Source organism: Salmo salar, chromosome ssa01 (assembly GCF_905237065.1).
Source record: "Salmo salar chromosome ssa01, Ssal_v3.1, whole genome shotgun sequence".
Lineage (NCBI taxonomy): Eukaryota > Metazoa > Chordata > Actinopteri > Salmoniformes > Salmonidae > Salmo > Salmo salar.
This window is the reverse complement of record NC_059442.1, coordinates 116,465,392-116,492,091: the sequence shown is the minus strand read 5'-3', so window position 1 is coordinate 116,492,091 and position 26,700 is coordinate 116,465,392. Positions and strand designations below refer to the sequence as shown.

Sequence of the window (26,700 nt, the reverse complement as noted above, 5' to 3'; positions counted from 1 at the left end):
CACCGAAGTACATTAATCTCTAGGAGACAGAACACGTCTCCTTCCTGAGCGGTATGACGGCTGCATGGTCCCATGGTGTTTATACTTGCGTACCATTGTTTGTACAGATGATCGTGGTACCTTCAGGCGTTTGGAAATTGCTCCCAAGGATGAACCAGACTTGTGGAGGTCTACAATTTTTTTGGGGGGGCTGATTTCTTTTGATTTTCCCATGATGTCAAGCAAAGAGCCACTTAGTTTGAAGGTAGGCCTTTGAAATACATACACAGGTACACCTCCAATTGACTCAAATGATGTCAATTAGCCTATCAGAAGCTTCTAAAGCCATGACGTCATTTTCTGGAATTTTCCATTTCTGTGGAACTTGTTCAGTTTATGTCTCAGTTGTTGAATCTTGTTGTGTTCATACAAATATTTACACACGTTAAGTTTGCTGAAAATAAACACAGTTGACAGTGAGAGGACGGCTTTTTTGTTGTTACTGAGTTTATATTCATATATCTGAAGACAGTAGATTAACATGTAAAACAACCATGTTTATTCCAATAGAAATATGTTCATGTTTTACTGACATAGCGTTGTAGTAACAACTTGTTAAAAAATAAAGAATATTAAACGCTATTAGCATCATATTCATTCAGTCCCTTTCCCCTGAGGGTGGTAAGTATAGTTCAGGGTCATATTCATTCAGTCCCATTCCCCTGAGGGTGGTAAGTATAGTTCAGGGTCATATTCATTCGGGAACATGAGAAAAACAATATGCAGTAATATTTTGCAGCATTTCTCATTGGACATATCCAGGTTCTCCCTCCCCGTTTCAGTCTGTTTTCTTCCGTTCGGTGCCTAATGAACACGACCCGGTTCAGTTCCTCTCGATCTGATCAATGTCCAGATCTCCTCCCAGCTGATACACATCCTTCCTAATGCCAGTGGCTGTCACGTCATCGCAGACCGGGCAGCTCAGCCAATCCAGCTCCTCGATGGAGATGGCTGGATCCTCCTCCCTAGAGACACCGGTGACGACTCCGCCCTCTTTGGAGCTGGCGGTTGGATCGTCCAATCCCTGATCGCCTGCGGAGGTGAAGTCAGTCTCACATTGGTCAGTGGTCCTCAGAGGGATCAGGCACTGGGTTGATTGATAGCTGTCGTTCCCAGTGATCCCAGGGCAGCTGAGGCTTTGGAAATTCCGAAGTTTCTGTGGATAAAAACAACAACAACAAAACAACATTTTTGTTATGAATATTTATTTTGGTCACACAGGAAAAAGCAGAAACTAAATCAAACCAGGACTGGACTGGGGTAGAGAGGAGAGAGATTTACACAACATGCAGGATATTGAACAGACATACTCAGTCAGTCCCCATGAGCAGCATTGGCAGTTACTCTACAGTTGGTTTCCATGGAGATGCTATATTTCGCTGGCTACATGGACAGTATTGGACTTGTTCAATAATAGCGGTTGAAGAAGAACACACACACACACACACACACACACACACACACACACACACACACACACACACACACACACACACACACACACACACACACACACACACGCACACACACACACACACGCGCACACACCTTGACCTTTTTGTTTGGTTTACCTAACAGTACAGGAAAGATTTGAGCTAGCTAGCAGACCAGATCCTCCAGCTGGGAGTGTGGCTGACTGACTGAGCTAGCTAGCAGACCAGATCCTCCAGCTGGGAGTGTGGCTGACTGACTGAGCTAGCTAGCAGACCAGACCCTCCAGCTGGGAGTGTGGCTGACTGACTGAGCTAGCTAGCAGACCAGACCCTCCAGCTGGGAGTGTGGCTGACTGACTGAGCTAGCTAGCAGACCAGACCCTCCAGCTGGGAGTGTGGATGACTGACTGAGCTAGCTAGCAGACCAGACCCTCCAGCTGGGAGTGTGGATGACTGACTGAGCTAGCTAGCAGACCAGACCCTCCAGCTGGGAGTGTGGCTGACTGACTGAGCTAGCTAGCAGACCAGACCCTCCAGCTGGGAGTGTGGCTGACTGGCTGAGCTAGCTAGCAGACCAGACCCTCCAGCTGGGAGTGTGGCTGACTGACTGAGCTAGCTAGCAGACCAGACCCTCCAGCTGGGAGTGTGGCTGACTGGCTGAGCTAGCTAGCAGACCAGACCCTCCAGCTGGGAGTGTGGCTGACTGGCTGAGCTAGCTAGCAGACCAGACCCTCCAGCTGGGAGTGTGGCTGACTGACTGAGCTAGCTAGCAGACCAGACCCTCCAGCTGGGAGTGTGGCTGACTGACTGAGCTAGCTAGCAGACCAGACCCTCCAGCTGGGAGTGTGGCTGACTGACTGAGCTAGCTAGCAGACCAGACCCTCCAGCTGGGAGTGTGGCTGACTGACTGAGCTAGCTAGCAGACCAGACCCTCTAACCTGTGTCATCTTGGTCAGGTCCAGAGAAGGCCTCTGTTTGTGTGAGTCGGCTGGTCTCCTCCGCTTCATACCCATCTTCTTGTCGTTGAGGACGCAGGGCTGAGAGCGACTCCGGGCCAGCCCCCCTTGCCCAGCACGACGCTTCATCTCTGGGGTGGAGTCTGGGGAGCTCAGGGGCAACGCTGGGCCTCCCTGGATCTCTGGGAGGCAGATCTGTTCATGAGAGAGGTAGAGGAAGGGCCTGGGGGGCTCTGAGGACAGGGAGGAGTAAGAGGGGGGGGCTAAAGAGTAAGAAGGGCAGGGGGTAAAGCCAGGGAGATCCAGGGAGAGGGTGTTGGAGCGAGCTGGCAGGCTGAAGCTGGAGCTACGCTGCATGGCAGGGAACCCTAGCTGCTGACAGCGTGTCCCTCCTCCTGTTGCAAATCCTCTCTGGACACTTCCTCCGCTGTGGCATCGCCTCTTCGCCACAGCTGTCCACACCCCGGACCCCTGCGGGCCTCCAGGCCGACCGACAGCCTCCCAGGTCCTCTGAGCAGGAGAGGGAGCGGCACTGGCGCTTGGAGGGTGGAGTGGTGGAGGGTGAGAAGGCTGAAGCGGCTGACGCCTCACCCAGGCTCAGGTCCTGTAGCAGACTGGTGATGGTGCCTGGGATGGAGGTGATGCTGGTGGGACCCAGTCCTGCGTCTCTGTCCCCCCAGCGGACTGGGCTCTGGTAGTAGTGTGGGGGTAGAACCTCAGAGGGCAGGACATTCCACAGGTTCTCCAGGCAACTGGACTCCACTGAGGGTCTCTGGTGATGCAGGGCTCCATAACACCCCAGGCCCAGATCCACGTCACCCCACCTGCTGCCGGTCTCTGAAACACAACATGGAAATAGTCAGGGGGGAACACATAGCCGACAACACATTGGTCCTAGTCCATGGGCCACTCCTACAGCCATTGGGCCTAGTCCATGGGCCACTCCTAGAGACATTAGGCCTAGTCCATGGGCCACTCCTAGAGACATTAGGCCTAGTCCATGGGCCACTCCTAGAGCCATTGGGCCTAGTCCATGGGCCACTCCTACAGCCATTGGGCCTAGTCCATGGGCCACTCCTAGAGCCATTGGGCCTAGTCCATGGGCCACTCCTAGAGCCATTAGACCTAGTCCATGAGCCACTCCTACAGCCATTAGGCCTAGTCCATGGGCCACTCCTACAGCCATTGGGCCTAGTCCATGGGCCACTCCTACAGCCATTGGGCCTAGTCCATGGGCCACTCCTAGAGACATTAGGCCTAGTCCATGGGCCACTCCTACAGCCATTAGGCCTAGTCCATGAACCACTCCTACAGCCATTGGGCCTAGTCCATGGGCCACTCCTAGAGCCATTGGGCCTAGTCCATGGGCCACTCCTACAGCCATTGGGCCTAGTCCATGGGCCACTCCTACAGCCATTAGACCTAGTCCATGGGCCACTCCTAGAGCCATTGGGCTTAGTCCATGGGCCACTCCTAGAGCCATTGGGCCTAGTCCATGGGCCACTCCTAGAGCCATTGGGCTTAGTCCATGGGCCACTCCTAGAGCCATTGGGCCTAGTCCATGGGCCACTCCTAGAGACATTAGGCCTAGTCCATGGGCCACTCCTACAGCCATTAGGCCTAGTCCATGGGCCACTCCTACAGCCATTAGGCCTAGTCCATGGGCCACTCCGAGAGACATTAGGCCTAGTCCATGGGCCACTCCTACAGCCATTAGACCTAGTCCATGGGCCACTCCTAGAGACGTTAGGCCTAGTCCATGGGCCACTCCTAGAGACATTAGACCTAGTCCATGGGCCACTCCTAGAGACATTAGACCTAGTCCATGGGCCACTCCTAGAGCCATTATATCCACACTCACCCATGACTCCGCAAGAGAAGAGTGCTGCCCCCTGGAGGCTCATGGTCTCTGCCTTGATCTGTGGAAACACAAGACATGACATCAGGAAACAACATCTCCCTTTGGGTTGGAAAGCCCCTCCACCAAGTCAGCCTACCTCACCACTGGAGCTTAACGTTCTGTCACCAAGTCACCTCACCACTGGAGCTTAACGTTCTGTCACCAAGTCACCTCAACCTGGAGCTTAACGTTCTGTCACCAAGTCACCTCACCACTGGAGCTTAACGTTCTGTCACCAAGTCACCTCAACCTGGAGCTTAACGTTCTGTCACCAAGTCACCTCACCACTGGAGCTTAACGTTCTGTCACCAAGTCACCGCACCACTGGAGCATAACGTTCTGTCACCAAGTCACCCTAACTCACCACTGGAGCTTAACGTTCTGTCACCAAGTCACCTCACCACTGGAGCTTAACGTTCTGTCACCAAGTCACCTCACCACTGGAGCTTAACGTTCCGTCACCAAGTCATCTCACCACTGGAGCTTAACGTTCTGTCACCAAGTCACCTCACCACTGGAGCTTAACGTTCTGTCACCTCACTACTGGAGCTTAACGTTCTATCACCAAGTCACCTCACCACTGGAGCTTAACGTTCTGTCACCAAGTCACCTCACCACTGGAGCTTAACGTTCCGTCACCAAGTCATCTCACCACTGGAGCTTAATGTTCTGTCACCAAGTCACCTCACCACTGGAGCTTAACGTTCTGTCACCAAGTCACCCCACCACTGGAGCTTAACGTTCCGCCACCAAGTCATCTCACCACTGGAGCTTAACGTTCTGTCACCAAGTCACCTCACCACTGGAGCTTAACGTTCTGTCACCTCACTACTGGAGCTTAACGTTCTGTCACCAAGTCACCTCACCACTGGAGCTTAACGTTCTGTCACCTCACTACTGGAGCTTAACGTTCTGTCACCAAGTCACCTCACCACTGGAGCTTAACGTTCTGTCACCAAGTCACCTCACCACTGGAGCTTAACGTTCCGTCACCAAGTCATCTCACCACTGGAGCTTAACGTTCTGTCACCAAGTCACCTCACCACTGGAGCTTAACGTTCTGTCACCTCACTACTGGAGCTTAATGTTCTGTCACCAAGTCACCTCACCACTGGAGCTTAACGTTCCATCACCTCACTACTGGAGCTTAACGTTCTGTCAACAAGTCACCTCACCACTGGAGCTTAACGTTCTGTCACCAAGTCACCTAACCACTGGAGCTTAACGTTCTGTCACCTCACCACTGGAGCTTAACGTCCTGTCACCTCACCACCGGCTGCTTAATGTTCTGTCACCAAGTCCCCTCACCACTGGAGCTTAACGTTCTGTCACCAAGTCACCTCACCACTGAAGCTTAACGTTCTGTCATCAAGTCACCTCACCACTGGAGCTTAACGTTCCGTCACCAAGTCACCTCACCACTGTAGCGTAATGTTCTGTCACCAAGTCACCTCACCACTGGAGCTTAACGTTCCGTCACCAAGTCACCTCACCACTGTAGCCTAATGTTCTGTCTGTACATACACAGAACTCTACATAATGAAACAGGAAGTGTAAGCTAGCATCACCTACCCCCTAGATATGTAATGCAAAGATGGGTCTACTGCAAACCACAAAAACAATAGTCTCTACCAGTGTGTGTGTGTGTGTGTGTGTGTGTGTGTGTGTGTGTGTGTGTGTGTGTGTGTGTGTGTGTGTGTGTGTGTGTGTGTGTGTGTGTGTGTGTGCGTGTGTTTTTGTAGGTCTATGTAAATGTGGCATGAAAGAGGACGTTAGAGAGGGTGACTGCAGCTGTGACTGTGGAATGGATTCCCCCTGGGGACATCTAAAATGGCCTCTTATCCACTACATATTGGCCTATAGAGCTCTGGACCAAAGTCATGTGACTGTATTAGAAATAGGGTGCCCTTTAAAAGACACAGTCATAGTCAGTCCAGTCTCGACTTTAAACTGAGGATCAGTCTTGAGATTGGGCATGATGATGACGTTTCACGTGGACAGAGAGCAAACTCAGTCCACATTACAGGGAGAATTTTCACTCTGAACACTTCTCTTCTCCGGTGAGAAACACGAGTCAGAGTTGACCAGCCTTGTTGTTTCTAAAGGTTGAGTGATATAGTCCACTACTGTTGACCAGAACCCTATGGGCCATGGTCAAAAGTAGTGGACTTTATAGATAACGGCCCTTTGTTTTTCAGAAGAGTAATGAATGGAATGAAACAAGAGTCCTCCGGAATGGATGGAAACAAGAGGCCTCCGGAATGGAAGGAAACAAGAGGCCTCCGGAACGGAAGGAAACAAGAGGCCTCCGGAACGGAAGGAAACAAGAGGCCTCCGGAACGGAAGGAAACAAGAGGCCTCCGGAACGGAAGAAAACAAGAGGCCTCCAGAACGGAAGGAAACAAGAGGCCTCCGGAACAGAAGGAAACAAGAGGCCTCCGGAACAGAAGAAAACAAGAGGCCTCCAGAACGGAAGGAAACAAGAGGCCTCCGGAACAGAAGGAAACAAGAGGCCTCCGGAACAGAAGGAAACAAGAGGCCTCCGGAATGGAAGGAAACAAGAGGCCTCCGGAACAGAAGGAAACAATAGGCCTCCGGAATGGAAGGAAACAATAGGCCTCCGGAATGGAAGGAAACAAGAGGCCTCCGGAACGGAAGAAAACAAGAGGCCTCCAGAACGGAAGGAAACAAGAGGCCTCCGGAACAGAAGGAAACAAGAGGCCTCCAGAACGGAAGGAAACAAGAGGCCTCCGGAACGGAAGAAAACAAGAGGCCTCCAGAACGGAAGGAAACAAGAGGCCTCCAGAATGGAAGGAACTACATGACACAGCCTTCCTTCAGTCCCTCGTGATAACATGCTGAGCTTTTACCATTCAATCATGATTCAATGTAATAAAAACTATCATTTTAATCAAGTGAGTAATGTTCAAATAATGTAAGAGTGTTTTCCATCACTTCCTGAATGGAAACGATAGCAGTTGAAAGCAATGCATTTGAGTTGGAGTGAAGTCAGGCCTAAGTCCATTAGTAAAGGCTTACAGCATCAAACCCAACCTCTGTAGTCACAGGACGCATCCCAAATGGAACAGCCATATTCCCCTTTATAGTGGAATAGGTTGATAGATAGTCTTTATATTGAATAGGACAATCATTTATTATACTGTAAGGCAGTAAACTGTTCCATCTTTGGGATGGTGAAGAACGTGGCAGTTAGATTAGACAGCATCAAGACGTTATTCTACACTGAGCTTGGTGTTTTCCTACCGACTGACAGGATGGTTTACATCAGCATACTGACTAAACACTGAGCTTGGTGTTTCCTACCGACTGACAGGATGGTTGACATCAGCATACTGACTAAACACTGGGCTTGGTGTTTCCTACCGACTGACAGGATGGTTGACATCAGCATACTGACTAAACACTGGGCTTGGTGTTTCCTACCGACTGACAGGATGGTTGACATCAGCATACTGACTAAACACTGAGCTTGGTGTTTCCTACCGACTGACAGGATGGTTGACATCGGCATACTGACTAAACACTGGGCTTGGTGTTTCCTACCGACTGACAGGATGGTTAACATCAGCATACTGACTAAACACAGTACAAACATACAATCACATAGAATATACGCAAATAACAAAGTCATATACAAAGGTGTGTGTGTGCTTGGGGAGAACTTCTCACCAGCTCCAAATCCGTCTCTTGACTTTGGACTTCACATCGTCGACACCCGGTTTCTTTTCTAGTAATTTGTGCGTAAATGATCACCATGGCAACGCCGCCCCACATCTCCGCCGCCACACTCTATTCCAGCGCATTGGGCTGTGAATGGGGTTGGTGATGGAGGCCATCTTGACGATCCTCAGCACCTCCTGGAATGTCTACTTCCTGTCACTCCGTCTGTCGCAGAAACACACAGACGATCAAAGGGATTAGAATTCTGTCCATTCCTGGAGTTTAGGACCTTAATTTCTCAACAACCCTCAACCCAGATCTCATGTTCCAGCTGAACTGTGGGGCGGTCAGTAAGAATCCCTGAAGGGGCTCTCTCATAAGCCTGATCCAAGATCTGTTTGCAATGGAAATGACAATGATCATGGGAGTCGGCGATACCGTACAAACAGATCTGGGACCAGGCTACTGCATCTCTCCAGACCCAGGCGCAGTGCTGTTTTAAGCTCTCTGGCAGCTCAGCTCAGACAGACACAGTCAGAGTCTCATCAGAATTTGAGTTTTCCAACGACACGCTCTTGCAGATACCAAAAGGAGAAAGTCAGTGGTTGGACAAGATCCATTCAATCCAGAACCACAGTAGGAGATGAGATGAGGACTGCACAGAGTGTCTGAGATGAGGACTGCACAGAGGGTCTGAGATGAGGACTGCAGAGGGTCTGAGATGAGGACTGCACAGAGGGTCTGAGATGAGGACTCCACAGAGGGTCTGAAGATAGGAGGAGATGAGGACTGCACAGAGGGTCTGAAGATAGTAGGAGCTGAGATGAGGACTGCACAGAGGGTCTGAAGATAGTAGGAGATGAGATGAGGACTGCACAGAGGGTGTGAAGAGGGGTTGGGTGAAGAGAGGGTCAGATGAATGACAGAACAACTGCAGAGAGGAGGAGAGCGCTGGGAGGGAGGAGAGCGCGAGGAGGGAGGAGAGAGTGAGGAGGGAGAGGAGAGAGCAGGGAGGCAGGAGAAAGAGGAGAGAGCAGGGAGGCAGGAGAGAGAGGAGGAAGGGGAGAGAGCGAGGAGGAAGGGGAGAGAGCGAGGAGGAAGGGGAGAGAGCTGTTGTCTGTGGAACAAAGGCGTTTTGTCTTGATCATAATGAACAGAGAGGGGAAACAATACGAGCTGACAGAGAGGAGAGAAGTCAGAATATAAACTCATCACAAGACTGCAGGGGGCTGACTGACCATCGTGACCATACCGCATGATCTCCATCACTAGGCCTAACAGTGATCACATCAAGTCACAGCAACTTGAGACAGGACGTCACGCCATTTCCTGGTTGCTAAAATTCTAATAGGTTGCCTAATTGGGCTCCCGATTGGTGCAGTGGTCTGTATCACAACCGGCCGTGATTGGGAGTCCCATAGGGCGGCACACAATTGGCCCAGCGTCGTCCGGGTTAGGGTTTGTACCATCTTAACCGCTGGGAAATATCTTGTCAATAAACAAAAAATATTGTATTTTCATCTGTTTGAAACAAAACCAAAAAGACACAAAAATGAAACTTAAGAACGTGAAGCCTAGAAATTGTGCACATAGAACACATCTACCGCTTCTTAGACTTGCTTTCAATAAGAACGACAGATCTATAACTCACATTTCTATGAGAATTTGATCAGGTCCGAAAAAAAGTTACATATTTGCAGCTTTAATATTTGGAATGCTTTAAAAAGAGCTAAATTGGCTCTGGACTAGTTGGAGCTGAGGAGGTCCATGTAATACATTACCCATAAGGCTCTGGACTGGACACTAGCTGGTAACATGGGCCCTCAGTAAGTGACTGGATGAATCAGGCACATAAAATCACACAGCAGGTGACGGCTCTGACCCCCTGCCTGGTTAGCAACACGGCTCTGACCCCCTGCCTGGTTAGCAACACGGCTCTGACCCCCTGCCTAGTTAGCAACACGGCTCTGACCCCCAGCCTGGTTAGCAACACGGCTCTGACCCCCTGCCTGGTTAGCAACACGGCTCTGACCCCCTGCCTGGTTAGCAACACGGCTCTGACCCCCTGCCTAGTTAGCAACACGGCTCTGACCCCCAGCCTGGTTAGCAACACGGCTCTGACCCCCTGCCTGGTTAGCAACACGGCTCTGACCCCCTGCCTGGTTACAGTTTAGCAGGGCCTCTGGTTTCTCATGCAGGGACGAAACTTTAAAGCTAACTACTGTCTGTCCCAGGAGTCCCTAGACATGCTGCTAGTCCTGTCTTTTTTAAAATGTACATTTAACCAGGTAGGACAGTTCTCATTTACAACTGCGACCTGGCCAAGATAAAGCAAAGCAGTGCGACACAAACACAGAGTTACACATGGAATAAACAAACGTACAGTCAATAACACAATAGAAAAAAAAATCTATATACAGTGTGCGCAAATGAGGTAAGATAAGGGAGGAAAGGCAATAAATAGGCCGTAGTGGCGAAGTAATTACAATTTAGCAATTAAACACTGGAGTGATAGATGTGCAGAAGATGAATGTGCAAGTAGAGATACTGGGGTGCAAAGGAGCAACAAAAATAAATAACAATATGGGGATGAGGTAGTTGGATGGGCTATTTACAGATGGGCTATGTACAGGTGCAATGATCTGTAAGCTGCTCTGACAGCTGATGCTTAAAGTTAGTGACAGTCTGGCTGTCCCAGGAGTACCTAGACATGCTGCTAGTGCTGTCTGTTACTTTATTTAGTTTTTACAGGGACAGTGCACATTAATAAACAGGTCTGTAAATGTGCCAGTTTTAACCAGCGAGCCTCTCGACCGCGGAATACTATTTTGGGGTGTTAGAAGTTGCGACGTCTCTCTGCAGTATTGGGCTTGATTAGTGATGGAGAACAGAGACAAAGACTTCCTCTGTGGTCACAGTCAGCCTTTCAACAGTGGCATTTCTGAGGTGTATAAAGTTGCTGAAACAGCTAAGGCCATCTTGTGCATTAAAACACCAGAGAGAAACAACTGGGTCTAGAGGAAACCACAGTGCCAAATGAGGACAGGAGTATGGATATACACAACAGTGTAGAATACTCTGAACTGAGTCACCCTGAGCTGTTCTGGAGCTGATAGGAGCAGAGCTGGGTCACCCTGAGCTGTTCTGGGGCTGATAGGACCAGAGCTGGGTTGCCCTGAGCTGTTCTGGAACTGATAGGAGCAGAGCTGGGTCACTCTGAGCTGTTCTGGGGCTGATGGGAGGAGAGCTGCAAGGTTTCTGTGTTCAGTACAGAACAAATTGAGAAATGGGTAGGCTATTCAGTTAGAAGAATTGCATTATGCGTTAGTGTGATCCTGTAGAGAACAAGTTGAGACTGCAGTTTAAGAGAGCCTTAAAAAAAAATGTTACATCATATTTGTGTCTCAGAAATGTTCTATCGATTCACAGGGTCATCTCATGGTATCTGAGCTAGCATCGATTCCCAGGGTCATCTCATGGTCTCCGAGCTAGCATCGATTCCCAGGGTCATCTCATGGTATCTGAGCTAGCATCGATTCCCAGGGTCATCTCATGGTCTCATGGTATCTGAGCTAGCATCGATTCCCAGGGTCATCTCATGGTCTCATGGTATCTGAGCTAGCATCGATTCCCAGGGTCATTATGGTCTCATGGTATCTGAGCTAGCATCGATTCCCAGGGTCATCTCATGGTCTCATGGTATCTGAGCTAGCATCGATTCCCAGGGTCATCTCATGGTCTCATGGTATCTGAGCTAGCATCGATTCCCAGGGTCATCTCATGGTCTCATGGTATCTGAGCTAGCATCGATTCCCAGGGTCATCTCATGGTATCTGAGCTAGCATCGATTCCCAGGGTCATCTCATGGTCTCATGGTATCTGAGCTAGCAGGCAGAAATACAGTCGTATGATGTTTTGCATCATATGATGCAATGATAATAATAAAAAATGGTTAAATCTTTCCTTTAAGTTATTATTGCTCTAGAACTGCCTAACTTTCTTATCCTTGGCCTCCCGGGTGGTGCAGTGGTCTAAGGCACTGCATCGCAGTGCTAGCTGTGCCACCAGAGATTGTGGGTTTGAGCCCAGGCCCTGTTGTCCGGGTTAGGGAGGGTTTGGCCGGCAGGGATATCCTTGTCTCATCGCACACTAGCGACTCCTGTGGCGGGCCGGGCGGAGTGCACGCTAACCAGGTGTACGGTGTTTCCTCCGACACATTGGTGCGGATGGCTTCCGGTTTGGATGGGCATTGTGTCAAGAAGCAGTGCGGCTAGGTTGGGTTGTGTTTCGGAGGACACATGGCTCTCGACCTTCACCTCTCCCAAGTCCGTACGGGAGTGGCAGCGATGAGACAAGACTGTAACAAGCACAAAATTGGGGAGAAAAAAGGGGTAAAATAATTACAAAACCCCCCAACTTTTAACCTTTATTTAGCCACTTAACAACTAATTCATATTTACTATGACGGCCTACCAGGGAACAGAACTGCCTTGTTCAGGGGCAGAACGACAGATTTTTACCTTGTCAGCTCGGGGATTTGATCCAGCAACCTTTCGGTTACTGGCCCAACGCTCTAACCACTAAAACTTGTTTTTCAACCACTCCACAAATTTCTATAGTTTTGGCAAGTCGGTTAGGACATCTACTTTTGTTGGAAAAATGACTTGTCATGCACAATTGTTTACAGACAGATTATTTCACTGTATCACAATTCTAGTGGGTCAGAAGTTTACATACACTAAGTTGACCGTGCCTGTTAACAGCTTGGAAAATTCCAGAAAATTATGTCATGGCTTTAGAACCTTCTGGTAGGCTAATTGACATAATTTGAGTCAATTGGAGGTGTACCTGTGGATGTATTTCAAGGCCTACCTCATTGTCCATTTGGAAAACCCATTTGCGACCAGCTTTAACTTCCTGACTGACGTCTTGAGATTTTGCTTCAATATATCCACATAATTTTCCCTCCTCATAATGTGATCTATTTTGTGAAGAGCACCAGTCCCTCCTGCAGCAAAGCACCCCCACAACATGATGCTGCCACCCCCGTGCTTCATGGTTGGGATGGTGTTCTTCGGCTTGCAAGCCTCCCCCTTTTTCCTATAACATAACGACGGTCATTATGGCCAAACAGTTATATTTTTGTGTCATCAGACCAGAGGACATTTCTCCAAAAAGTACGACCTTTGTCCCCATGTGCAGTTGCAAACCGTAGTATGGCAGTTTTGGAGCATTGGCTTCTTCCTTGCTGAGTGGCCTTTCAGGTTATGTCAATATAGGACAAATTTTACTGTGGATATAGATACATTTGTACCTGTTTCCTCCAGCATCTTCACAAGGTCCTTTGCTGTTGTTCTGGGATTGAGTTGCACTTTTCGCACCAATGTATGTTCATCTCTAGGAGACAGATAGTGGTGGCTATTCAGCAGTCTGATGGTCTGAGAGTAGAAACTATTGGCCAGTCTTTCAGTTTTTGCCATGATGCTCCTGTACTGCCCTTGTCTGAGTGATTGAAGCAGGGAGAACAGGGCGTGGCTCTGGTGGCTGGGGTCCCTGATGATGTTCTTGGCCTTCTTGTGACACCTGGTGTTGTAGGTGTCCTGTAGGGACCAATGGTGTGTTCGGCTGCACGTGTAACCCTCTGAAGAGCCTTACGATCCGCGGAGGTAGAGTTGCCGTACCAGGCTGTGATGCAGCCCGACAGTATGCTCTCGATGGTGCTCCTGTAGAACACTGAGGGCCCTCAGGGACAGGCCGGAATTCTTCAGCATCCAGAGGTTGAAGAGTCGCTGTTGTCACTTTACTACGGTGTCCGTGTGGTTAGACCATTTCAGCTTCTCTGAGATGTGTACGCCGAGGAATTTGAAGTTATTGACCGTTTCCACGGTGGCCCCGTTGATGAGGATGGAGGCGTGTCCAGCTTTGTTCCTCTTGAAGTCCACAATCAGCTCCTTTGTTTTGTTAACGTTGAGAGAGAGGTTGTTTACCTGGCACCACGCCGTCAGAGTGCCTACTTCCTCCCTGTAGGCCGTCTGGTCATTGTTGGTAATCAGGTCTACTATTGTCACGTCGTCAGCCAACTTGATGATGGAGTTGGAACGGTGTGAGGCCACGCAGTCGTAGTTATACAGGGGGGGACTGATGACACAACCTTGTGGGGCCCCCGTGTTGAGGATCAGTGTAGACGAGGTAATGTTTCCTACCTTCACCACCTGGGGGCGGCCCGTCAGGAAGCCCAGGACCCAGTTGCACAGGGAGGAGTTCAGACCCAGGGCCATGAGCTTTGTAACGAACCGATAGGACACTATGGTATTGAAGGCCGAGCTGAAGTCAACGAACAGCATCCTCACATATACGTTCCTTTTATCCAGGTGGGTGAGGGCAGCGTGCAGTGATATTGCGATTGTGTCATCAGTGGAGCTGCCAGGGCGGTAGATGAATTGGAGAGGGTCGAGTGTGTCGGGGAGGACGGAGGAGGTGATGTGGTCTTTGACTAGCCTCTCGAAGCACTTCATGACAACGGAAGAGAGCGCTACCCGGTCGGTAGTCATTCAGTTCAGATCCCCCCCTCATCTCTCCCCAGAACCTACTGGATTTCTGTGATTACCTTATTAGAAAACACCCAACAGACTAGTTCACAGGATCAAATCATTCAATATTCTGAAACCATTTCAAACTGAGAACTGACCTACATACAACGTCTGAGGCCCAAAATGGCACCGTATTTTTTCCCAATATAGTGCACTACTTTTGACCAGAGCCCGTGATACTCTGACTCCACATTTGACAATAGCCCCCTAACTGAAATCGATGGGACAATAAAGTAGCCTATATAGGTCTACAGTAGGATAACTCCACTGGTCATTAGTAGGAAGCTTATTGGTGACCAGAAGCTGTAAGCATCAGATCTAATGTACAACTTTTAAAAAAGGGATAAATGTGAGATTCTGGCTAGTTAGCATTGGCTCGCAAAACTACCCCTTACTTCCTTCATACTGCACACAGAGACATATACAAACAGTATCCACTAGTTCATCTGACGCTGGGTAAGTGTTCCACCAGAGACCCGGCTGGGTCCCAACAGAGACCCGGCTGGGTCCCAACATAGACCCGGTTGTGTTCCACCAGAGACCCAGCTGTGTTCCACCAGAGATCCGGCTGTGTTCCACCAGGGCCCCGGCTGTGTTCCACCAGAGACCCGGCTGTGTCCCACCAGAGACCCGGCTGTGTCCCACCAGAGACCCGGCTGTGTTCCACCAGATACCCGGCTGTGTCCCACCAGGGCCCCGGCTGTGTCCCACCAGAGATCCGGCTGTGTCCCACCAGACACCCGGCTGTGTCCCACCAGACACCCGGCTGTGTTCCACCAGACACCCGGCTGTGTTCCACCAGAGACCCGGCTGTCCCACCAGAGACCCGGCTGTGTTCCAACAAAGACCCGGCTGTGTTCCACCAGGGCCCCGGCTGTGTCCCACCAGAGACCCGGCTGTGTTCCACCAGGGCCCCGGCTGTGTTCCACCAGAGACCCGGCTGTGTTCCAACAAAGACCCGGCTGTGTTCCACCAGGGCCCCAGGGACTGGGTCAAATGGTCTCAGGATTGTAGCCCTCGTCTGTACTGTAGCTTAATCCTAGTGTCTGCTAGCTAGGCAGTGAGCACCTGAGGCAGGCCCAACAACTCCACCCCGGGGATGAAGTCTAGCCCAAATCACCCATTTATACTACTGCTAGCTGGTGATCAAGTAGCCTGGTCCCAGATCAGTTTCTGCTGTCTTGCCAACCTCTATGGTCATTGTCATGCATGTGAGAATGACCATAGGAGTTGGCAAAACAGCAGAAACAGATCTGGGACCAGAGGCTAGTGCTTGAGAAGAACCAGTCATGTTCTTGAAATGGCTCTACTAGCTAACTCTGTCCCTTAGCTATTGGCTGCTGGGACATTCCTTTCAGCGCTGCATTCAGCTTGGAAATGATCCACACGGCATCTCATGTACCTCGGTTCATATGCCCTAGACGTCTTCCTATGTCCTGATGGTCTATGTTGACATGGTATACAGGACAGGACAGGAACAGTGGGAACACTAAAAAGACTGAGAAAAGAAAACCGGTTCAGAACTCTTGTTGCTACATCACAAAATCTTCACTATTAAAATACCCGTACGATACAGAACCTTGAGACTTGACAAGTTAGGCCTGGGTTGGTGAACGGGTTGTACGATACAGAACCTTGACAGTTAGGCCTGGGTTGGTGAACGGGTTGTACGATACAGAACCTTGACAGTTAGGCCTGGGTTGGTGAACGGGTTGTATGATACAGAACCTTGACAGTTAGGCCTGGGTTGGTGAACGTGTTGTATGATACAGAACCTTGACAGTTAGGCCTGGGTTGGTGAACAGGTTGTACAATACAGAACCTTGACAGTTAGGCCTGGGTTGGTGAACGGGTTGTACGATACAGAACCTTGAGACTTGACAAGTTAGGCCTGGGTTGGTGAACGGGTTGTACGATACAGAACCTTGACAGTTAGGCCTGGGTTGGTGAACGGGTTGTATGATACAGAACCTTGACAGTTAGGCCTGGGTTGGTGAACGGGTTGTACGATACAGAACCTTGACAGTTAGGCCTGGGTTGGTGAACGGGTTGTACGATACAGAACCTTGACAGTTAGGCCTGGGTTGGTGAACGGGTTGTACGATACAGAACCTTGACAGTTAGGCCTGGGTTGGTGAACGGGTTGTACGATACAGAACCTTGACAGTTAGGCCTGGGTTGGTGAACGGGTTGTACGATACAGAACCTTGACAGCTAGGCCTGGGTTGGTGAAAAGTATTCAAATTTGTCAAAGCAGGATTTTGGTGGTTAAAGTGCTCTGGAGATAACAGTACATCAATTAGTCCTATTTTTGGCCGGCTAAAGGCTTATTACAGAGAGGAGATGACCACATTACAGACAGGAGACGACTAGGCATCGTCTTAGGTTTCCCTGAAGTTGACTTGGGGACATGACACTATAATTCTCCCATTGGAGTGCCATTCTACCATACTGAAACATCTAGGTTGGGTGCACCCTCATCATGCGGTACTGCGAGCTACACTACTGCTTTATAAAACTATAGGACATCTAAGAGGGTTCCAGCTATGCATCTGGTTTGCTAACTTGCTAGCTAAGCGGCTACATGTCAAGATCAAGCTTCATGGTTACAGCAGATATTCAACCCCCTTCTGAATCAAGATCCCCTGTTGCCTAAATTGTTTTGTGCGTCAAAAACAATTTGAGCCGTGTCTGAGAGACTAGTGGGAGACAGTAATGGTTTAGGGTTTAGGAGGCCCTGAGCCGTGTCTGAGAGACTAGTGGGACACAGTAATGGTTTAGGAGGCCCTGAGCCGTGTCTGAGAGACTAGTGGGACACAGTAATGGTTTAGGGTTTAGGAGGCCCTGAGCCGTGTCTGAGAGACTAGTGGGACACAGTAATGGTTTAGGGTTTAGGAGGCCCTGAGCCGTGTCTGAGAGACTAGTGGGAGACAGTAATGGTTTAGGAGGCCCTGAGCCGTGTCTGAGAGACTAGTGGGACACAGTAATGGTTTAGGGTTGTGGAGGCCCTGAGCCGTGTCTGAGAGACTAGTGGGACACAGTAATGGTTTAGGGTTGTGGAGGCCCTGAGCCGTGTCTGAGAGACTAGTGGGACACAGTAATGGTTTAGGGTTTAGGCCCTGAGCCGTGTCTGAGAGACTAGTGGGACACAGTAATGGTTTAGGGTTTAGGAGGCCCTGAGCCGTGTCAGAGAGACTAGTGGGACACAGTAATGGTTTAGGGTTTAGGAGGCCCTGAGCCGTGTCTGAGAGACTAGTGGGACACAGTAATGGTTTAGGGTTTAGGAGACCCTGAGCCGTGTCTGAGAGACTAGTGGGACACAGTAATGGTTTCATAAGCATGCAGCTGCCCCAGCCACTTACCATAAACACAAAGACCCACCTAGCAAGCCTATGCATGGCAGCCAAGGCAAAGAGGCCTGCTTTTTAGTGGGTTTACTTTATATAAAGAAGGCCTACAGACTGCAACAACAGCACTGTATACATGGGTTAGGAAACAACAACGCCGTGGGTTAGGAAACAACAACAACACCGTGGGTTAGGAAACAACACCAGCACCGTGGGTTAGAAAACAACAACAGCACCGTGAGTTAGGGAACAACAACAGTACCGTGGGTTAGGAAACAACAACAGTACCGTGGGTTAGGAATCAACAACAACAACGTGGGTTAGGAAACAACAACAGCACCGTGGGTTAGGAAACAACAACAACACCACCACCGTGGGTTAGGAAACAACAACAGCACCGTGGGTTGAAGCAAAACACCGTGGGTTAGGAAACAACAACAACAACACCACCGTGGGTTAAGAAACAACAACAACAGCACCGTGTGTTAGGAAACAACAACAACACCGTGGGTTAGGAAACAACAACAACAACAACACCACCACCGTGGGTTAGGAAACAACAAGAGCACCGTGGGTTAGGAAACAGCAACAACACCGTGGGTTAGGAAACAACAACACCACCACCATGGGTTAGGAAACAGCAACAACACCGTGGGTTAGGAAACAACAACACCGTGGGTCAGGAGACAACAACAGCACCGTGGGTTAGGAAACAACAACACCACCACCGTGGGTTAGGAAACAGCAACAACACCGTGGGTTAGGAATCAACAACACCACCACCGTGAGTTAAGAAACAACAACAACACCATGGGTTTGGAAACAACAACACCACCACCGTGGGTTAGGAAACAGCAACAACACCGTGGGTTAGGAAACAACAACAACAACACCACCACCGTGGGCTAGGAAACAACAACAGCACTGTTGGTTAGGAAACAACAACAACACCGTGGGTTAGGAAACAACAACAGCACTGTGGGTTAGGAAACAACAACAGCACCGTGGGTTAGGAAACAACAACAACACCGTGGGTTAGGAAACAGCAACAACAACACCACCACCGTGGGTTAGGAAACAGCAACAGCACCGTGGGTTAGGAAACAACAACAGCACCGTGGGTTAGGAAACAAAAACAGCACCGTGGGTTAGGAAACATCAACAGCACCATATACATGGGTTAGGAAACAACAACAGCAGCACCGTGGGTTAGGAAACAATAACAACAACAACACCGTGGGTTAGGAAACAACAACAACACCATGGGTTAGGAAACAACAACAGCACCGTGGGCTAGGAAACAACAACAGCACCAGCACCGTGGGTTAAGAAACAACAGCAACACCGTGGGTTAGGAAACAACAACAGCACCGTGGGCTAGGAAACAACAACAACAACACCACCGTGGGTTAAGAAACAACAACAACAGCACCGTGTGTTAGGAAATAACAACAACACCGTGGGTTAGGAAACAACAACAACAACACCATGGGTTAAGAAACAACAACAACAGCAACACCGTGGGTTAGGAAACAACAACAGCACCGTGGGTTAGGAAACAGCAACAACACCGTGGGTTAGGAAACAACAACACCGTGGGTCAGGAGACAACAACAGCACCGTGGGTTAGGAAACAACAACACCACCACCGTGGGTTAGGAATCAACAACACCACCACCGTGGGTTAGGAAACAGCAACAACACCGTGGGTTAGGAAACAACAACACCACCACCGTGGGTTAGGAAACAGCAACAACACCGTGGGTTAGGAAACAACAACAACAACACCACCACCGTGGGCTAGGAAACAACAACTGCACTGTTGGTTAGGAAACAACAACAACACCGTGGGTTAGGAAACAACAACAGCATCGTGGGTTAGGAAACAACAACAACACCGTGGGTTAGGAAACAGCAACAACAACAACACCACAGTGGGTTAGGAAACAGCAACAACAACACCACCACCGTGGGTTAGGAAACAGCAACAGCACCGTGGGTTAGGAAACAACAACAGCACCGTGGGTTAGGAAACAACAACAGCACCGTGGGTTAGGAAACATCAACAGCACCGTATACATGGGTTAGGAAACAACAACAGCAGCACCGTGGGTTAGGAAACAATAACAACAACAACACCATGGGTTAGGAAACAACAACAGCACCGTGGGCTAGGAAACAACAACAGCACCAGCACCGTGGGTTAAGAAACAACAACAACAGCAACACTGTGGGTTAGGAAACAACAACAGCACCGTGGGCTAGGAAACAACAACAACAACACCACCGTGGGTTAAGAAACAACAACAACAGCACCGTGTGTTAGGAAACAACAACAACACCGTGGGTTAGGAAACAACAACACCATGGGTTAAGAAACAACAACAACAGCAACACCGTGGGTTAGGAAACAACAACAGCACCGTGGGTTAGGAAACAACACCACCACCGTGGGTTAGGAAACAACAACAACAGCACCGTGGGTTAGGAAACAACAACAGCACCACCGTGGGTTAGGAAACACCACCGTGTGTTAGGAAACAACAACAACACCGTGGGTTAGGAAACAACAACAACACCGTGGGTTAGGAAACAACAACAACAGCACCGTGGGTTAGGAAACAACAACAACACCACCGTGGGTTAGGAAACAACACCGTGGGTTAGGAAACAACAACAGCACCACCGTGGGTTAGGAAACACCACCGTGGGTTAGGAAACACCACCGTGGGTTAGAAAACAATAACAGCACCGTGGGTTAGGAAACAACATCAACACCGTGTGTTAGGAAACAACAACAGCACCGTGGGTCAGGAAACAACAACAACACCGTGGGTTAGGAAACAACAACAACACCGTGGGTTAGGAAACAACAACAGTACCGTGGGTTTGGAAACAACAACACCACCACCGTGGGTAAGGAAACACCACCGTGGGTTAGGAAACAACAACAACAGCACCGTGTGTTAGGAAACAACAACAGCACCGTGGGTTAGGAAACAACAACAACACCACCACCGTGGGTTAGGAAACAACAACAACAGCACCGTGGGTTAGGAAACAACAACAACACCACCGTGGGTTAGGAAACAACACCGTGGGTTAGGAAACAACAACAGCACCCCCGTGGGTTAGGAAACACCACCGTGGGTTAGGAAACACCACCGTGGGTTAGAAAACAATAACAGCACCGTGGGTTAGGAAACAACAACAACACCGTGGGTTAGGAAACAACAACAACACTGTGGGTTAGGAAACAACAACAACAGCACCGTGGGTTAGGAAACAACAACAACAGCACCGTGGGTTAGGAAACAACAACAACACCACCGTGGGTTAGGAAACAACAACAACACCACCGTGGGTTAGGAAACAACACCGTGGGTTAGGAAACAACAACAGCACCACCGTGGGTTAGGAAATACCACCGTGGGTTAGGAAACAACAACAGCACCGTGGGTTAGGAAACAACAACAACACCGTGGGTTAGGAAACAACAACAACACCGTGGGTTAGGAAACAACACCGTGGGTTAGGAAACAGCAACAACACCGTGGGTTAGGAAACAACAGCACCGTGGGTTAGGAAACAACAACACCACCACCGTGGGTTAGGAATCAACAACAACACTGTGGGTTAGGAAACAACAACAACACCGTGGGTTAGGAAACAACAGCACCGGGTTGGTTGACGTCTATACAGGCCTCCATGGTTCAGAAACGAGAGAATGGTGGAGGTGTTTAAACAACATGTCTTTCCACCAGCCCTGTCAATGTCGACATGAATATGCATGCCCATTAAAGTAACAGGGCCAACCTACACTGCAGGTAGGGCAGGCCTATTGAATGTCATAAGATAACATGGGAAGAAGGTTGCATCCCAAGCGGCATCCTATTCCCTATATCGTCCACTACTTTGAGCCCCTATGGGCCCAAAAGTAGTACACTATAAAGGGAATAGGGAACGACTTAGGACACAGTCTTAAAAGTCCCTTTTCTAAAATGTTAGGCTTGTCAGCATTAGGCCAAATATCTAGTCCACGGGAAGGTGAGGTTCTGTGAGTAATCTCGAGACACTCCCAATCAACCTTAAATTAAAAAAAATAAAACACGTCTAACTGCATTGTCACTGAGCTATTTAATAGCGTACATGGACAATAACCGCAAGAGTCATCGCAACACTCTGTCCTGCTGCCTCAGCTAAACGGAGCCCTGTGACTGTAATAACTAAACCACAACTGTCGACATATTCTCACATCCAGTTGTGATAAAGATCAAGAGGTGTAATACCACATGTTAACGTATGACTCAAAACGCCTGACTGTTTACCATGAACGATCCCCTTCTCTGGCTCCACTTCCTCAAATGACTATGATAAGGCTTAACTATCTAAATATGGCCCAAGCAACACACATAAACTATCTAGGTCTGGTTGTTTCCAAAGTCCCTCTGAAAAGGAAAGGAGTTTGGCAGGCAGGTTGGTGTTGCAGAAGACCACCGAATGTTACACGCACACACACACACACACACACACACACACACACACACACACACACACACACACACACACACACACACACACACACACACACACACACACACACACACACACACACACACACACACACACACGCACACACACACACACGCGTTTTAACCTTGGGGGGGAAAAGGCCACAAACTGCTATATACAGTAATAACACAATATGAAGAGACCTGCTTCTAAAATCTAGTTGGCGTAGCAATCACCTTATTGGATCCCTCGCTCTCTCATCTGACAACTGATGTTGATCAGCAAGAAATAGTACAGTATTGAGATACAGGCTAAATATCATGGTCCTACACATTGTTAATAGAGAAAGTTAAATAGCAAGCCAACATCCTGTCGTTGACCACATTATGGGTCCACGTTATATTGGATAGCATGTCAACCCGACCTACCTGAGAGGAACATTAGTCATTATGAACATTCTCTTATGGTAAAATAAGTTCTGAATAAGTGAAATGTTAAGATCTATAAATGCTGCTTGATACTTTATAGCTCAAAGATACATATTCCTGCCACAGGATCTGCTTGTTAAAGTCATGGGATGAAAATGATAGTAACAATGCGCCCAATTAATTACAACAGCCATTAAAAAGTTACCAACAACTCCCCTATTTCCTACAGTTCATTCTGGATTGATTTGATTTAAGGGGACAGCAACGCAGCAGTACAAAAGCCAAGTTCAGACCCGACAAAATCTCTCCTGGATAAAGTCGCTTAACACAATGACATGGTTTTGAAAAGAGAAAGGCATTTCGCAGAGCAGGACTTTCCAACATAACACCACTAGCTAGCAGACTGCTATAGTAGAGGCTAGTTGGTAGTAGTAGATACCCATAAAAACTAGCTACTACTGAGTCCAAGCCATGTTCCTCGAAGGCAGAGCTAGTAAACACATTTTAGTTCGTTTTACAGAAAAGTGTTATCCGCAGTACAATAAAGAACATTCAACCTCCATTTCTTTGACAGTTGTGATGAAATGTAGCAACATTTTCACACATCAATTGCTAACTAATTTGACAAATGAGACCATTTTAATCAACCAGTTATCTCATGAACATCTTTGCTAGTATACCAGTTGTTTTTCTATGCTTACTAACTAGGGCTGAACAACTGGCTAGACAAAAGGGAGCAAAGTAGCAAACTTTGTAGCTGTAACAGTTTCCTTCCTATCAGACATAGTTACATAGCAAGCTTAATGACTGAATAATAACTTGTTAAATCATACAAACACACAAATATTTGTCTTTGACATAAGCCTACCTCGGGGTAAGCACGTTTACTACTAGCTAGCTTTCTATGCAGCCAGCTAGATGGCTTGGTAGCCTAGCAGCACAGCTACCTAGCATGCTAACCTAGACTCTCCTAGCTAACATGTAACTATGGTAGCTCAAATGTGTAACTATGGTAGCTAAACAGTGTTACTATGGTAGCTAAACAGTGTAACTATAGTAGCTAAACAGTGTTACTATAGTAGCTAAACAGTGTTACTATAGTAGCTAAACAGTGTTATAACTATAGTAGCTAAACAGTGTTACTATAGTAGCTAAACAGTGTTACTATAGTAGCTAAACAGTGTAACTATAGTAGCTCAAATGTGAAACTATAGTAGCTAAACAGTGTAACTATAGTTGCTAAACAGTGTAACTATACTAGCTCAAATGTGTAACTATAGTAGCTAAACAGTGTTACTATAGTAGCTAAACAGTGTAACTATAGTAGCTAAACAGTGTTACTATAGTAGCTAAACAGTGTTACTATAGTAGCTAAACAGTGTTACTATAGTAGCTAAACAGTGTTACTATAGTAGCTAAACAGTGTTACTATAGTAGCTAAACAGTGTAACTATAGTAGCTAAACAGTGTAACTATAGTAGCTAAACAGTGTTACTATAGTAGCTAAACAGTGTTACTATAGTAGCTAAATAGTGTAACTATAGTAGCTAAACAGTGTAACTATAGTAGCTAAACAGTGTTACTATAGTAGCTAAACAGTGTAACTATAGTAGCTCAAATGTGTAACTATAGTAGCTAAACAGTGTAACTATAGTAGCTAAACAGTGTAACTATACTAGCTCAAATGTGTAACTATAGTAGCTAAACAGTGTTACTATAGTAGCTAAACAGTGTAACTATAGTAGCTAAACAGTGTTACTATAGTAGCTAAACAGTGTAACTATAGTAGCTAAACAGTGTTACTATAGTAGCTAAACAGTGTTACTATAGTAGCTAAACAGTGTAACTATAGTAGCTAAACAGTGTAACTATAGTAGCTAAACAGTGTTACTATAGTAGCTAAACAGTGTTACTATAGTAGCTAAACAGTGTTACTATAGTAGCTAAACAGTGTAACTATAGTAGCTAAACAGTGTAACTATAGTAGCTAAACAGTGTAACTATAGTAGCTAAACAGTGTTATAACTATAGTAGCTAAACAGTGTAACTATAGTAGCTAAACAGTGTAACTATAGTAGCTAAACAGTGTAACTATAGTAGCTAAACAGTGTAACTATAGTAGCTAAACAGTGTAACTATAGTAGCTAAACAGTGTTACTATAGTAGCTAAACAGTGTAACTATAGTAGCTAAACAGTGTTACTATAGTAGCTAAACAGTGTTACTATAGTAGCTAAACAGTGTAACTATAGTAGCTAAACAGTGTAAATATAGTAGCTAAACAGTGTAACTATAGTAGCTAAACAGTGTTACTATAGCAGCTAAACAGTGTTATAACTATAGTAGCTAAACAGTGTAACTATAGTAGCTAAACAGTGTAACTATAGTAGCTAAACAGTGTTACTATAGTAGCTAAACAGTGTTATAACTATAGTAGCTAAACAGTGTTACTATAGTAGCTAAACAGTGTTACTATAGTAGCTAAACAGTGTTACTATAGTAGCTAAACAGTGTAACTATAGTAGCTAAACAGTGTAACTATAGTAGCTAAACAGTGTAACTATAGTAGCTAAACAGTGTAACTATAGTAGCTAAACAGTGTTACTATAGTAGCTAAACAGTGTAACTATAGTAGCTAAACAGTGTTACTATATTAGCTAAACAGTGTTATAACTATAGTAGCTAAACAGTGTTACTATAGTAGCTAAACAGTGTTACTATAGTAGCTAAACAGTGTTACTATAGTAGCTAAACAGTGTTACTATAGTAGCTAAACAGTGTAACTATAGTAGCTAAACATTGTAAATATAGTAGCTAAACAGTGTAACTATAGTAGCTAAACAGTGTTACTATAGCAGCTAAACAGTGTTACTATAGTAGCTAAACAGTGTAACTATAGTAGCTAAACAGTGTAACTATAGTAGCTAAACAGTGTTATAACTATAGTAGCTAAACAGTGTTATAACTATAGTAGCTAAACAGTGTAAATATAGTAGCTAAACAGTGTAACTATAGTAGCTAAACAGTGTTACTATAGCAGCTAAACAGTGTTACTATAGTAGCTAAACAGTGTAACTATAGTAGCTAAACAGTGTAACTATAGTAGCTAAACAGTGTTATAACTATAGTAGCTAAACAGTGTTATAACTATAGTAGCTAAACAGTGTAACTATAGTAGCTAAACAGTGTTACTATAGTAACTAAACAGTGTTATAACTCACGAGAATCAAGCTGCACACCTCGATGGTCCAATACCTGACAAACTAACACACCAACTTAAAGTTAGAAATGCTAAATCGTCTTTTAAGTTGTTGTTTTTCTGTTGCAAAAACATAGCTACTGCAACAACAACCAAACCAACAAAAAAAAGACTTAAGCAGTGAGTTGAAAGTTCCCGTGTTGCACACAAGCAGGAGACTGAACTCACAACTACCAGACACTGAGCCAGAGTCTACATGTGACAACATGCACTTTGGAGCGAACCGTTTATAACTCGTAGGGGGGGTGGTCGGTCTACTGATTAATATCATCAACAAGGCTGTCGCACCATTTAGCGATACATTATGTGGTTATGAAAGTTTTGATACGGTCAATAATCAAAACTTTTGTAAAGATAGTGAGAGATACTGTACCAGACGTTTACCAATCACATAGCGGCCGCCTCACCTAAACTATGGTCTCATCCACACCGCTGTAATCGAAAGCACATATACAAAAAATAAGTCAGATTTAATGTTTGTAATAGTTGTTGTCTGACCGTAAGCAACTTTGTGAAAAATGTGGTAATATGTACAAAGATTACACAATGCACAAGT

General features: G+C 47.2%; 1 protein-coding gene across 1 annotated transcript; it reads right to left on the bottom strand.

Moving 5' to 3' along the window:
* Positions 1-468: 468 nt before the first annotated feature.
* fa53b (FAM53B) lies at positions 469-26,229 on the bottom strand. The gene is given in 6 exon segments (NM_001140495.1): positions 469-1,195; positions 2,411-2,903; positions 2,905-3,265; positions 4,290-4,347; positions 8,019-8,234; positions 26,107-26,229. Coding segments are annotated over 5 exon segments (1,350 nt in total). The 5' UTR covers positions 8,124-8,234; positions 26,107-26,229; the 3' UTR covers positions 469-862.
* Between the last annotated feature and the right edge of the window lie 471 nt (positions 26,230-26,700).